A 14,878-nucleotide genomic window follows, 5' to 3' on the forward strand; every position below is an offset into this window, starting at 1 on the left:
CTTTGTACGTTGTTGGGGGCGGGAGGAGGGAAGAGGCGAGCTGTCAGGTAAGCTGCGCAGGGGTTGCCAGGGTGGCTTTCTCTAATCCTTTGAGCCTAGCGTTAGGTGGTAGGATAGAATAATTGTTTACACTAAACGCTTCACTTGCGCTTTCAGTAAGCCAATATGTGTTTTTAATTCTAGGTGCTGTAAACTCTCCCCGTTGGCTGGCTGCATGCCTTGTTAATTTTGTACGACGCCCCCCCACCCCCGCTCCCCAAATTCATTGCAGAATGATGTGATGTAACTGATAGTAGTTGTGTCTTTAGCAACAAGTCCCTAGGTTCATGATTGATTCTACAAATGCTTGCTGATGCTGAATGGCTATCATTTTAGATAGTGGTTAAATTAGTCTGGATTTTTAATAGTTTTGTAGATTACAAAAGTGATACAGTATTTCGTCTTTTAGTACTCCTCTGGTAAATTCAGAGTAGTACACCTGTTATATTCATAGATAGTGTATGGGCATTGTTGAGAAAGAGAATGGCAAATTATATTTTGCTTTCTAAAAGACTTTATAATTTTGCTTTTTAAAACTAGTTTGGATAGTAAACTTTCATGTCACTCTCATCTTTAAAATATTAAAACATCCTGATACTAGATGTGCAGCAGTATAGTACTTCAAGAAATACTGCATTGAGTAATTCTCATTGGTTTGGGATTTCAGAATGTTATTTGCAAGGGAAACACCTGCTGCAGCCTTTCCCAGTGATGTAAAATACGTTTAAGAACTTTTACTGTAGGCTAATCCTATACAGAAGTAACTTTCACTTTGTTGATAAGCCTTTCCCCCAAGTAGATATGCATAGAATTGGAGCTCTAATTGATACATCATTTATAGCAGCTTATAAGTGGAGTTGAGATTAGTAGTTGAATCTAGGTGAGACATTCTTATCAGAAGTGTTATTTCAAGTTTCTGCTGTGTTCCTTTAAGCATGCATACTGTTTTTGTGCCTCTGACACAGTCATTTATGTACTTGTGGCCTGGAATTACAAGGAAGAACATTGCTGCTTTTTATGAAACACAGGAGTGGAATTTTGAAAGCTCTTTAGTAATAGAAAGACAAATGTGGAACTGGAAACCTTTAAGATGGTGGTCAGCTCTAGTACAAAATGGGGAGCAAATGATGGGCATTTGGGCTGAACAAAACTTATTCTGTTAAAGACTAAAAGGTGATATTTTCAGCAACTTCAGTAAACTTGTATGACATCTTATCCATTTTTGTTGGCAATCCTTCTGTTCCTTTCTCCCAGTGCTCTTATTTTTTCCCTGTCCCCTATACTGTACTTCGGGATTCATATATCCTGAATAAAAAAGAGGCAATCATGTCATGCTCTGCAATAGAGGTTTTCAGGCTGTGGTCCACGAGGTCCATTCTAGTGGCCCATAGCAAGGTGGCAGAATACTTGAGAATATCTGTACTTGGCCCTGCACTTGTTTTATTTTTTCTGAGGATGGAATTGAAGCTGTTCTGACCAGAGTTGGATTTTCATACGGGGCTAACACTTGCTTTCTCAGTTTTGTCAGAATTTGTGGAGCCCTCTTGTTTCGTCACTTCGACAAGACTTTACACCAGGGGTCAGCAAACTTTTTCAGCAGGGGGCCGGTCCACTGTCCCTCAGACCTTGTGGGGGGCCGGACTATATTTTGAAAAAATATATAAACAAATTCCTATGCCCCACAAATAACCCAGAGATGCATTTTAAATAAAAGGACATATTCTACTCAGGTAAAAACATGCTGATTCCCAGACCGTCTGCTGGCCGGATTGAGAAGGCGATTGGGCCGGATCCGGCCCCTGGGCCTTAGTTTGGAGATCCTGCTTTACACTGAAATCTAAGTGTCAAATTAGGGGCAGGTCAAATAACATCTTTAATTTAACCTTTCAGCTTCCTTTTATGAAAACCCTTACGGTACTTCATTTGTAAGAATGGTTCTCTTTTGAAAACAAATGTTACAGTATTGGTGTTTCTTGACAGCTTTTCATTTAAACATATGTTGAACATACAGAAGCATATGATGGAAAGGACAGGTAGAGGATTGGTCATAGACCTCTTTATGCGCAAAGATGATTTTAGTAACAAATGTAGCTTGCTCATAGCTGAGTCAGTGAAAATGTTTTGTCCTTAAGCTATTATGTAAACTCATGGCACATACCTATGACAGACTGGTTTTCATTGCCAAAAAGGCCTAGTTACTAAGTAACATAGCAACAAGCCAATTAATTCTTATACCGTAGTATCTGTAGTGAGCGTCTGGAGATGGTTATGAGATGGAAAGATGTGTCTGCTGTTGAAGACCATTGGCAAACTGTGAGTGCGGTTCTGTATACCAGCATTTGCTGACCTGGTTCCCCAGCTAGTAAAGTTGTGCATGAGTTGCAGTACAAAACATCTGGAGGGGTCCAGGTTGGCAAAAGCTGCCATACCCACTTACTTGGAAGAAAGCTCTTTTGAACTCAATATGACCTATTTCTGAGCAAATGTGCACAGCTTTGCACTGTCAGTTAATGATGGTTGTGATGAACAGTACAGTGGAACCTCATGTTATGTACCATACTTCTTACAAATGCTTTGGGTTACTACGGTAGCTCCGCTAACCTGGAAGTAGATGCTCCCGGTTGCGAACTTTGCCCCGGGATGCGAGCGGAAGTCGTGTGCCGGCGGCACAGCAGCAGTGGGAGGCACCATTAGTGGAAACATGCCTCATGTTAAGAACGGTTTCAGATTACAAACGGACCTCCCAAACGAATTAAGTTCGTAACTGGAGGTACTACTGTACCTGGTAGGGATGCAACCTTTGTTCTTAGGTATTTTGTTGTTGTTGTTTAGTCGTTTAGTCGTGTCCGACTCTTCGTGACCCCATGGACCATAGCACGCCAGGCACTCCTGTCCTGCACTGCCTCCCACAGTTTGGTCAAACTCATGTTCGTAGCCTCGAGAACACTGTCCAACCATCTTGTCCTCTGTCGTCCCCTTCTCCTAGTGCCCTCAATCTTTCCCAACATCAGGGTCTTTTCCAGGGAGTCTTCTCTTCTCATGAGGTGGCCAAAGTATTGGAGCCTCAGCTTCACGATCTGTCCTTCCAGGGAGCACTCAGGGCTGATTTCCTTAAGAATTGATAGGTTTGATCTTCTTGCAGTCCATGGGACTCTCAAGAGTCTCCTCCAGCACCATAATTCAAAAGCATCAATTCTTCGGCGATCAGCCTTCTTGATGGTCCAGCTCTCACTTCCATACATCACTACTGGGAAAACCATAGGTTTAACTATACGGACCTTTGTAGGCAAGGTGATGTCTCTGCTTTTTAAGATGCTGTCTAGGTTTGTCATTGCTTTCCTCCCAAGAAGCAGGCGTCTTTTAATTTCGTGACTGCTGTCACCATCTGCAGTGATCAAGGAGCCCAAGAAAGTAAAATCTCTCACTGCCTCCATTTCTTCCCCTTCTATTTGCCAGGAGGTGATGGGACCAGTGGCCATGATCTTGGTTTTTTTGATGTTGAGCTTCAGACCATATTTTGCACTCTCCTCTTTCACCCTCATTAAAAGGTTCTTTAATTCCTCCTCGCTTTCTGCCATCAAGGTTGTGTCATCTGCATATCTGAGGTTGTTGATATTTCTTCCGGCAATCTTAATTCCGGTTTGGGATTCATCTAGTCCAGCCTTTCGCATGATGAATTCTGCATATAAGTTAAATAAGCAGGGAGACAATATACAACCTTGTCGTACTCCTTTCCCAATTTTGAACCAATCAGTTGTTCCATATCCAGTTCTAACTGTAGCTTCTTGTCCCACATAGAGATTTCTCAGGAGACAGATGAGGTGATCAGGCACTCCCATTTCTTTAAGAACTTGCCATAGTTTGCTGTGGTCGACACAGTCAAAGGCTTTTGCATAGTCAATGAAGCAGAAGTAGATGTTTTTCTGGAACTCTCTAGCTTTCTCCATAATCCAGCACATGTTTGCTATTTGGTCTCTGGTTCCTCTGCCCTTTCGAAATCCAGCTTGCACTTCTGGGAGTTCTCGGTCCACATACTGCCTAAGCCTGCCTTGTAGAATTTTAAGCATAACCTTGCTAGCGTGTGAAATGAGCGCAATTGTGCGGTAGTTGGAGCATTCTTTGGCACTGCCCTTCTTTGGAATTGGGATGTAGACCGATCTTCTCCAATCCTCTTAGGTATAACTGGGCACAATTTAACATATCCGTTACTTCTCCACTTTATTTCTCTTGAAGAATACAGTGGTACCTCTGGTTAAGAACTTAATTCGTTCCGGAGGTCCGTTCTTAACCTGAAACTGTTCTTAACCTGAAGCACCACTTTAGCTAATGGCACGCCGCCAGAGCACGATTTCTGTTCTCATCCTGAAGCAAAGTTCTAAACCTGAGGTACTATTACTGGGTTAGCGGAGTTAACCTGAAGCATTTGTAACCCGAGGTACCACTGTACAAATAAAAATGGTGGAGCCATTTGAAGTTTAGAAAAGTTTAGTTTTTCTTGATTAAGCAGGAAACGGTATTAGAATATTAACTTGCATTAAATGCTTGATGTTGCAAACCTGAGTAGGAGATTTGGATTTTCAGGAGAGAGGTGCTTGGACAGTTCCTACAAGTGGCATGTTAAAATGTTAGCCATGCCTGAATGTTCCATGATCACTGTTCTTCCTAAAAAACAAATGTTGATGCATTAATTTCTAATATGAATCCTCCATATTTAAATCCCTGTCCCTGTCCCAGTAACTGAAACAAATACAGTGGTGCCTCACACAACGAAAAACTCGCTAGACGAAAGAGTTTTGCGTTGCGCGAGGCATTTGTAAGACAACAAAATTTTCTATGACCGCCGCTTCGTCTTACGAAGCGCGGCCATAGAAAGTGACAAAGGAAGATCAGCTCTCAGCGCGGGAAGCTGACAGCTGATCTTCCTTTGCCAGGGGGGACGGAGCCGAAATGCGGCGGTGCGGCGGCTGCCCCTGCCTGTCTTCCCCTTGGCTCCGGGAAGACAGGTGGGGGCAAGCAGCGCCCGCCGCGATTCGGCTCTGTCCCCCAGAGCCACAGCACCGCTGCGCACAGCCGGGGAAGACAGGCGGGAGGCGGCGGGGGAGAGAAGCGCTAAGCGCTTCTCCCCCCCCCCCCATCGCCTCGCTGCGTACCGGCGGCATGAGACGGCGCTTCGGAGACCTTCTCAGATCAGATCTGCACTGTGGTGGTCGGGGTGGGGGGAAAGCGGAGTCCACTTCCCCCCCCCACCCTGACCGACACAGCGTCCCCCGGAGCCGAAGTGCGGCGCTGCGGCCGGGGGCTTTTCGTCGTTTGCCTTCCCCGAGCCAAGGGGGAGGCAGACAGTGAAAAGCCGCAGCGCCGCACTTCGGCTCTGGCACTGGCTTGGCGGCGGTGGGGGAAAGGCGCAGGGTCGTTCATGACCTGACAACCTGGTGTAAGCTGGCAAAAGCAATGGTGTAACTCAAGCTTGTGTCAGAGTTAGGCTACCTCAGCCAGCAGTAGACTTGTTGCTGAATGGGTTTAGATCTGGTGCACTTTATACTCGCCTAATTTATGCTGGTTTGCTTTACGCCACTTTCTTGTGTATAGAATTACTCCCTTGACCAGTATGGAAAAGGTATCTGAGAGCCTTTTAAAGAAGCTCTTCAACTATTCTTGCACTCTGAAATTTGATCCTGGGGGGGGGGGGGAATACAGCACTATCTCTGTTCTGCATTAATCTCCTGGGCTGTTAACAAGGCAATGAAACTTCTTTAAAATGTAATTTTAAATACTGTATTTGAAGCTAAAGTGTGTCAAGAATGTGTTTATTGCAAAAACAATTGTTACTTTTCTTATTCCAAAATGACAGAATCGTGCAAATTTTGCTGACCTCACAAAGTGTATGCCTCAACCATTTCTGTCCAGAATGACCACTGTTATATTAATATAAGTTTGAATGTCTTACTCAGTTTAGCTTGTGTGGTTTCCACTGTGGAGCTTCTTGATGCACAAGAGAAAATAATGCTTTCCTAAAAGATGATCTACATATGTAAGCAGTCTGCTTGCATCAGATGCCAAATAATTGATATAAGGCAGTTTAAGTTCTGGCTTCCTTCAGTTTCTAGTTGTTTTGTTTATGGAGTTCAGCTCATCATCCTCAGATGTGCTGGTAAACAAGTAACGCCCCCAGTTTCAGTGGGACTTACTCCCTTGTAAAAGTGCACAAGACTGTTGTCTTGCAGTACAATATTTTGCATGTTTACTGTGAAGTAAGTACCATTACAATCAGCATGACTTACTCCCAAACAAGTGTGCATAGGGTTGCAAACTTAGTTGCATAAATCATTTTTACTTTTATCATGGATTATATTATAAGTGGCCTTGCCTTTACCAAGATTCAAAAACACTCATAGCAAACTTGATGCAGTCAGCCAGGTAACGGTCTCAGAGTGGTATGGGTGAGAAGTCCTTAGTTAGAGTACAATATACATTAGGAGGCTTAGTTTGGTTAGAATAAAGCATACACTTCCAGAGTTAACATTACCGGTAAATACATTACTTCTGGTAAATGAGGCACCATAGCCACTAGAGGGCCATGAAAATTTGTGTCCTGGTCTTTTTAGACTCATCATGGTCTTTTTAGACTCATCAATCCATGTACTGTACTGTACTGTCTGAAAACAAAGGGGCACATTGGCGTAGCCAAGATTTTTGTTGGGGGGCAGGCTTTTGTTAGGAGGGCAGAACCTTGGATTTGTATTGATTTTGATGGGTTATTGAGGGGGGCAGCTGTCCCTTCTGCCCCCCTTGGCTATGCCCATGGCCAGATGTGAAATACATTGGCATTATTATTAGCTCTCCTACTATGACTATGTGGGTCAATTAGGCACATTAGGAGATGTTGGCTGCTTTTTTTAAAAAAAGAATGGATTGTGATGGTAGTAGAGACATAGTGGAAATAAATGTCTCAAAATTATAATTAGATGTGTGGGCAAAAGATATATTTGGAACTGTAGTACACTTTCTTGTATATGCCTTTGTATTTAATGCCTGAAAAGCATGGATTATTTTTGTAGTTTGTGTTTAGTTCAAGGGGTTGTATGGTTCCTGAACACTAACTTTATGCATATTTGATTGGCTTCCTGTTTCACTCACTGGTCCTTTTAACAATTTCTTTTTTGTTTTGTTTTTGAGATTGCTGGGTTAGGCTGCAAATACACATCTCCTAAATTAGTAAGTAGGATGTGTCACAAGCACTGGCGGGGGGAGCATACTGCTCCCGGCAGTGCGATCCCGGTGGGGTGCCATTGCATCTCCTCCTCCCCCCCCCCCCGAGCTGGGCGCCCTGCCTCTGCAGGTTGTGTGCCCCGCTCCCAGGACACACGCCAGCCCCACCCCTGCCTGCTCTCCACCACCACCCCCTGTGCCAGAGCATGAAGCTCCGCCACTGGTCACAAGTAATGTGTGTCTGATTGGCAAAAGTTATTACTCGAGTATAAGCCGACCTGAATATAAGCTGAGGCACCTAATTTCACCTCAAAAAAACTGGGAAAATTTATTAACTTGAGTATAAGCCGAGGGTGAGAAATGCAGCAGCTACTGGTAAATTTCAAAAATAAAAATAAATACCATCCTATGCCTTTCCCAGCTGTCGGCAGCACGGTGGGGGGAGAAGCGGCGAGGAAGGATCCCTTCCTCGCCGCTTCTTCCTCCCCGCCGCCTCACACAGAGCAGGCATAGGACGGGGGTCTGGAGAGTCGCAGTTCAGCACTTATCTGAACCCCTGGTCCTGTGCCTTTTTCCTTCGCCGCCCACCTCACTCGAATATAAGCCGAGGGCGGCTTTTTCAGCACGTTTTTGGTGCTGAAAAAGTAGGCTTATACTCGATTATATATGTAATTCTAGGTGGCTAAATAGCTTAATGAAGGGTATCTAGAACCACTCTGAGATAATGGTCTGGTTCACATGGAGAGGCCAAGAAATGTACTATTCAATGAATAGAAATGTCATTACTGGAAGTTAGACCTCTGGTTTAACTACTAGTACTATAACTTTGGTGTGCTATGCCTCCGGTACACAGGAGCATATTAGTACCCGGAAACTACAACTAATCCAGAATGCGGCCGCTAGACTGGTGACTGGGAGCGGCCGCCGAGACCACATAACACCGGTCCTGAAAGACCTACATTGGCTCCCAGTACGTTTCCGAGCACAATTCAAAGTGTTGGTGTTGACCTTTAAAGCCCTAAACGCCCTCGGTCCGGTATACCTGAAGGAGCGTCTCCACCCCCATCGTTCTGCCCGGACATTGAGGTCCAGCTCCGAGGGCCTTCTGGCGGTTCCCTCACTACGAGAAGCCAAGTTACAGGGAACCAGGCAGAGGGCCTTCTCGGTAGTGGCACCCACCCTGTGGAATGCCCTCCCACTAGAGGTCAAAGAGAACAACAACTACCAGACATTTAGAAGGCATCTCAAGGCAGCCCTGTTTAGGGAAGCTTTTAATGTTTGATGGATTTCTGTATTTTAATGTTTGATGGATTTCTGTATTTTAGAATTTCTGTTTTGTTGGAAGCCGCCCAGAGTGGCTGGGGGAACCCGGCCAGATGGGCGGGGTATAAATAATAAATTATTATTATTATTATTATTACTCATGTGTAAGAATAAGCTGGGATGTTGTGCAAAGCTATAGTTTGGTAGCAGCAGTAGCATTTTGATTTTGCAGAATGCTTTTATTTTGTGTCATAGCTGAACTGTCTGTTGCACATACTTTTTCAATACAGAGTTCATCTTGTGTACAGAAATCTTTAAAAATATTGCTCTGAGATCATTGGTGGCACAAACTTTATTGTATTATAATTATTGCCATATATTTTGGCATTCTTTCAGTAGCAGAGTTATTCTGCTAATTTGAGATCTTGAGCATGTCTTAATTTGGTGCCTTCTTGTTAGAGCCCATCAGTATGAACATTTGTGCCTGAACCACAATTTTCTAGCCTCTGAATTTATTTAAATGAGTTTTGTATACACACACTAGTACTTTAATGACTGCCAGCCAATTCCATGTCAATTTGAAGTTTGTGGGGTCCAATCCACAAATATGGTGTGCTGAACTGACCACTTGTGCTGCCTGTCCTCACTCCTTTAAATCCCAGCACAACTGAGGCAGTAATGCCCTCTCTTACTGCTTTGAAATAACCAGCCGTGCTGTTGTGATCTATGAGAGTATTTGCAACATCTTGAAGGCAGTGATGGCCATCAACTTCAATAGATTTAAAAGAGGATTATACAGACTCGTGGAGAATAAGGCTATTAATGGCTATTAGCCATGTTGGCTATTCTCTTCCTCCACAGTTGGAGGCAGTATGCTTCCAGTTGCTGGAAACTGCAGAAGTTCAGAAAGTGCTCCTGTGCTTTGGTCCTGCTTGTGGGTTTTCCACAGGGACTTGGTTGGACACTGAGAGAACAGGTTGCTAGACTAGATGGGCCATTGGCCTGATAAAGCAGGCGTTGTTGTTGTTTAGTCGTTTAGTCGTGTCCGACTCTTCGTGACCCCATGGACCATAGCAGGCCAGGCACTCCTGTCTTGCACTGCCTCCCGCAGTTTGGTCAAACTCATGTTCGTAGCTTCGAGAACACTGCCAACCATCTCGTCCTCTGTCGTCCCCTTCTCCTAGTGCCCTCCATCTTTCCCAACATCAAGGTCTTTTCCAAGGATTCTTCTCTTCTCATGAGGTGGCCAAAGTATTGGAGCCTCAGCTTCACGATCTGTCCTTCCAGTGAGCACTCAGGGCTGATTTCCTTAAGAATGGATAGGTTTGATCTTCTTGCAGTCCATGGGACTCTCAAGAGTCTCCTCCAGCACCATAATTCAAAAGCATCAATTCTTCGGCGATCAGCCTTCTTTATGGTCCAGCTCTCACTTCCATACATCACTACTGGGAAAACCATAGCTTTAACTATACGGACCTTTGTAGGCAAGGTGATGTCTCTGCTTTTTAAGATGCTGTCTAGGTTTGTCATTGCTTTTCTCCCAAGAAGCAGGCGTCTTTTAATTTCATGACTGCTGTCACCATATGCAGTGATCAAGGAGCCCAAGAAAGTTAAATCTCTCACTGCCTCCATTTCTTCCCCTTCTATTTGCCAGGAGGTGATGGGACCAGTGGCCATGATCTTGGTTTTTTTGATGTTGAGCTTCAGACCATATTTTGCGCTCTCCTCTTTCACCCTCATTAAAAGGTTCTTTAATTCCTCCTCACTTTCTGCCATCAAGGTTGTGTCATCTGCATATCTGAGGTTGTTGATATTTCTTCCGACAATCTTAATTCCGGCTTGGGGTTCATCTAGTCCAGCCTTTCGCATGATGAATTCTGCATATAAGTTAAATAAGCAGGGAGACAATATACAACCTTGTCATACTCCTTTCCCAATTTTGAACCAATCGGCTGTTCCATATCCAGTTCTAACTGTAGCTTCTTGTCCCACATAGAGATTTCTCAGGAGACAGATGAGGTGATCAGGCACTCCCATTTCTTTAAGAACTTGCCATAGTTTGTTGTGGTCGACACAGTCAAAGGCTTTTGCATAGTCAATGAAGCAGAAGTAGACGTTTTTCTGGAACTCTCTAGCTTTCTCCATAATCCAGCGCATGTTTGCTATTTGGTGTCTGGTTCCTCTGCCCTTTCGAAATCCAGCTTGCAGGCGTTATGTTATGTTAAAGAGCTATCAGTAGATTTGTTGATAGCTTTGACAGTTGTCTTTCATGATGTGATCCCAGTAACTTACCATTTCTCTCAATATAGATTTATGCAAATACATATATCTAATTATTTGCTTATTCCCTCTTGTTACTAGCTGCTATTTGGTTCAAGGCTGTTTCTTGGTGTAAGAGGAATAGTAAGTTTCACAATAGAAAGTATCCAAGTATGGCTAGCAGTACCGTAGTAATGTAGTTTAGCAATGCCCATAAATTGCAATTCCTCTTTCAACCAAAAGCAAATTATCTTGCATGCATCTCTAGATGGTTGGGAAGAAGAGTGGTGTATGATTGTGAAAGCTTGGGGGCAAGATGTAAAATGTCTAGAAAATCCAGTTAGGGTATATAAACCTTTGGTTCACCACGGTTATATTAAGTCTCCTAAATGAGACTCTACTACACTCTAAAAGGGCTTTTGGATAATTTCTCTATCCTTCCATCATTTATATAGAAATGGTGAATCAGGAAATCAAAAGTGGTGATGTACCATATGACTTTCAACAATATACTAATTTTGTTAATACAACCAAAATATGAACTCATTTTTTCACAATTAATATTTATGGGGTTAGATGCAAACTATGTTGGATACACTTAAGATCTGCTGACTTCAATGGGATCAAAGTGTGACTAACTTCATCTAGATTCAACCAGTAGTTCTTTGCATGCTTATTCAACAACTGTTTTTCTTCCTCCTAGGTGAACTCAAATGTAAAATTTGAAAATGCTGAATACTGATAACAAAAATGGCTTTAAAAATATCAGAACTGTACAGCAGCTTGTGCTAAGTACAGGTATTCTGTTCTATAACTGAGGAGCTGGATTCTGAACTATATAAAACAATTTGAACTCTTTGAAAATATTTTATAACAGTCATTGGCCCTGAAGTTCTTTGCTCAAAATGAGTGAATATTTGGAAATGGCAAATGCAGAAAACATGGATATTCAGATGAAGAATGAACAGAATTTGGATGCCCTTCAGGAAGATATTGAAATGAATGGTGGATCCAGTGCAAATGATGCAAGTGAAAATTACTCCAGTGGGCATGATTCACATAGCAATGAGGGTGAAGAAAATGGGAAAGAGGCAACTATGATTATGGAATCTTTAGACTGTTATAAAAGGTAATGATGCTACACAGTAGTTCTGGTTGTATGAATGAGTGTGTGTATGTATGTATATGTAACATGCACTAATGTAACTACAGAATCATCCAATATGGTGCCTTGGATATGCTTCACTCATCAGTCATTTATATGGAGATACTGAGAGTGTTAGTGGTTTTTAAGTCCTAACTTGAGATGTAATATGCTCACATCTTATGAGGGGGTTTCGGTTCCAAGGGTAAAGTGTATACGCAAAAGTCACCTATAGTCAAAATCATGTTTCCCTTGGAGCTGGGCTGCCGCAAACTGAGGAGGGACCAGAGCCAGCATGCTGAACAGAAAGCAAGGCGAGAGTTTGAATGCTCTTTTCACTCTGTGTCCTCTTGGGTTAGGTAAAGGTAAAGTGACCCCTGACCATTAGGTCCAGTCGTGACCGACTCTGGGGTTGCGCGCTCATCTCGCATTATTGGCCGAGGGAGCCGGCGTATAGCTTCCAGGTCATGTGGCCAGCATGACAAAGCCGCTTCTGGAGAACCAGAACAGCACATGGAAACGCCGTTTACCTTCCCGCTGTAGCGGTTCCTATTTATCTACTTGCATTTTGACGTGCTTTCGAACTGCTAGGTTGGCAGGAGCTGGGACCAAGCAACGGGAGCTCACCCCGTCACAGGGATTCGAACCGCCGACCTTCTGATCAGCAAGCCCTAGGCTCAGTGGTTTAACCACAGCGCCACCTGGGTCCCTTGTCCTCTTGGGTTACAAGGCACCAAAATAACTTTTAAGCTCTCTACCTTGCTTCTCAGGCAAGGCCTGTTTGATGTGCTGGCTCTGGGACCAGCAGAGATGCTGTCATGAGATCTCACAGGATGTCAGACAGACCTGTGAAATCCCATGAGGGCATCCCTACTACGTTAAGAATAAGGCTTCTACTACGAGAATTGTGTTGCACTAGCAGCTGCTGCATTTAGATCTCACCCACTGAAATAAAAGAGACCTACATTAGTCTTGTCCATTAATTTCATTGGGTCTGCTCTCAAGTAATCTCTTTTATATTAAATAACAGTAAATTAAGAATGATCATACCACACATTTTTTAGATCCTTATATGAACAAACAGTCCATATAAGGAAGAAATAATTATAAATCTCAGTTGTCTTAAGAGCAATGTATACCCAGTCTACATGCAATTAATCATTTTGCTCTTTTAATTAATAAACATTAAGAACTTGGGCTTTGCAGAATACAAACTACATTTAAACCAGAATTGTTTTTGTTCAGGTTGTCTAGCAGCGAACTATCATCTAAATCTAAAACCCAGAAGGAAGTAATAAAAACATTGCAGGAATTAAAAAGGCATCTTCCTCCTGATAAAAGGATCAAAGGCAAACCTAGTATCCTGGCAACTCTGAAGTATGCGCTTGGAAGCATTAAGCAAGTTAGAGGTAACTATATCAAACCTTCTGTTGAATCAGTGAAATTTAAACTTCATTGTCGAACTACAGTAGCAAGCAGCAAGAGAGATGCTGAATTAATAACTGTCTCTTAGTATGCTGGTTGGATTCCTGGAGCATTTTATTTGTCATAATCTTCCTCTTCTTGGTCTTTACTTTCTTCAACTAAAACACTAGGGTGGGACTTGTTTGATGTCTATTCAGTATGAACACATATTGCACATGAACAGTGTGAAAGCATTGCAGAGTAAAAATTTCAGATTAACTGCTGTAAAACAAGATACCACTTGCATGTTTAGACACATTCACTCTCTCTTGCCTTACCTGCCACCTGAGAGGTGGTGTCATAACCCGAGGTGGGGGAGGGTTTTACCCTCTACCTGCTTAGCAACCTGAGAAGGGGTTGTCTTTTCTGAATGTTTGTTTAAGCCACTGGAAACCTTGATGGTAGAATGCTCACTCCTGAGCTACATTTCTGTTCTAATTACACTACCATGTATTCTTTACAGAATATGATTTATTTTAAACAGTGTTATTCAAAATATAAACTTGGTTCTCCTGTAGCCAATGAAGAATATTACCAGTTGTTGATGACTAATGAAAGCTATCCTTGTGGCCTTGATGTATTGTCCTATACTGTGGAAGATGTTGAAAACATTACCACAGAATACATCATGAAGAATGCAGTGAGTATCCTTGCCCATGAACACATGCACAAATGATTTTTTAAAAGACTGAACTGGGAGTTGCAGAAATTCACGGTTGTTAATAATCACAGCTTCTATATTTCTAAATCAAATAACAGCATCACCATGTTACATGACAGGCAGTGTGGTGTGGTGGTTAAAGTGTTAAACCTGGTCTATGAAATGTAGGTTCAAATTCCCTCTTGCCTGTAAATATCACTGATGACCCCAGGGCAGGCTGTCTTCTACACACAGTTTGTGTGAGGTTACATTGGGGTAAGGAACTCAGATCCCCATGCTGCTTTCAGCTTTTGGGAGGAAAGGCAGAATAACATTGTAAGAAATGAAAAATAAAATCTAGAAAACTACTGCCTTCCAAAGTGAACAGAAAATGCTCTCTGTCTAGTTTCAGTGATATATGGGGGATCTCTGTGAATTTCCATATTGCACTAATTTTGCAGCCTTTTGAGTGCTTCCAGAGGAAATTCAGTAGCATTAGAAAAACACTTGGGGCTAAATTGATCCAACATTCATAATTGTGTAACCATAGTTAAAAGTCAAGAGTAAGCCATGGGGACCTATTCTTTCTAAGTAAATGGGAAGTCTGCCGCAAACAAGTGCAAAGGCAATCTGCAAGAAGGGGAAGAGGCAAAGAATAGTGTGTATTGATGACTGCTTGGAGTACCCCACACAATCTTATATGTAGTTACTCTTCTGGTGTGGCATCTAAGAAAATATGCTTTAGATTACAACTGCCAGATTTTTATTACAAAATCATTGATAAATATGCAGGTAAATACTAATACTCTTAACAAGGGAAAAAATGTAAACCTACCATGTCTCATTGCTTTAGAATATTT

General features: G+C 42.6%; 1 protein-coding gene across 1 annotated transcript in view; it reads left to right on the forward strand.

The window, feature by feature from the left end:
- The window catches only part of PER2 (period circadian regulator 2), a 34,705-nt gene that overhangs the window by 1,124 nt on the left and 18,703 nt on the right, over positions 1-14,878 (forward strand). Inside the window, exons 2-4 of the mRNA XM_035133535.2 lie at positions 11,474-11,899; positions 13,160-13,323; positions 13,897-14,018. Coding sequence (XP_034989426.2) covers positions 11,676-11,899; positions 13,160-13,323; positions 13,897-14,018 — 510 coding nt within the window. The 5' untranslated portion in view covers positions 11,474-11,675. The remainder of the gene's footprint in view (positions 1-11,473; positions 11,900-13,159; positions 13,324-13,896; positions 14,019-14,878) is intronic.

The sequence above is a fragment of the Zootoca vivipara genome, chromosome 5 (genome assembly GCF_963506605.1).
Source record: "Zootoca vivipara chromosome 5, rZooViv1.1, whole genome shotgun sequence".
Classification (NCBI taxonomy): Eukaryota; Metazoa; Chordata; class Lepidosauria; order Squamata; family Lacertidae; genus Zootoca; species Zootoca vivipara.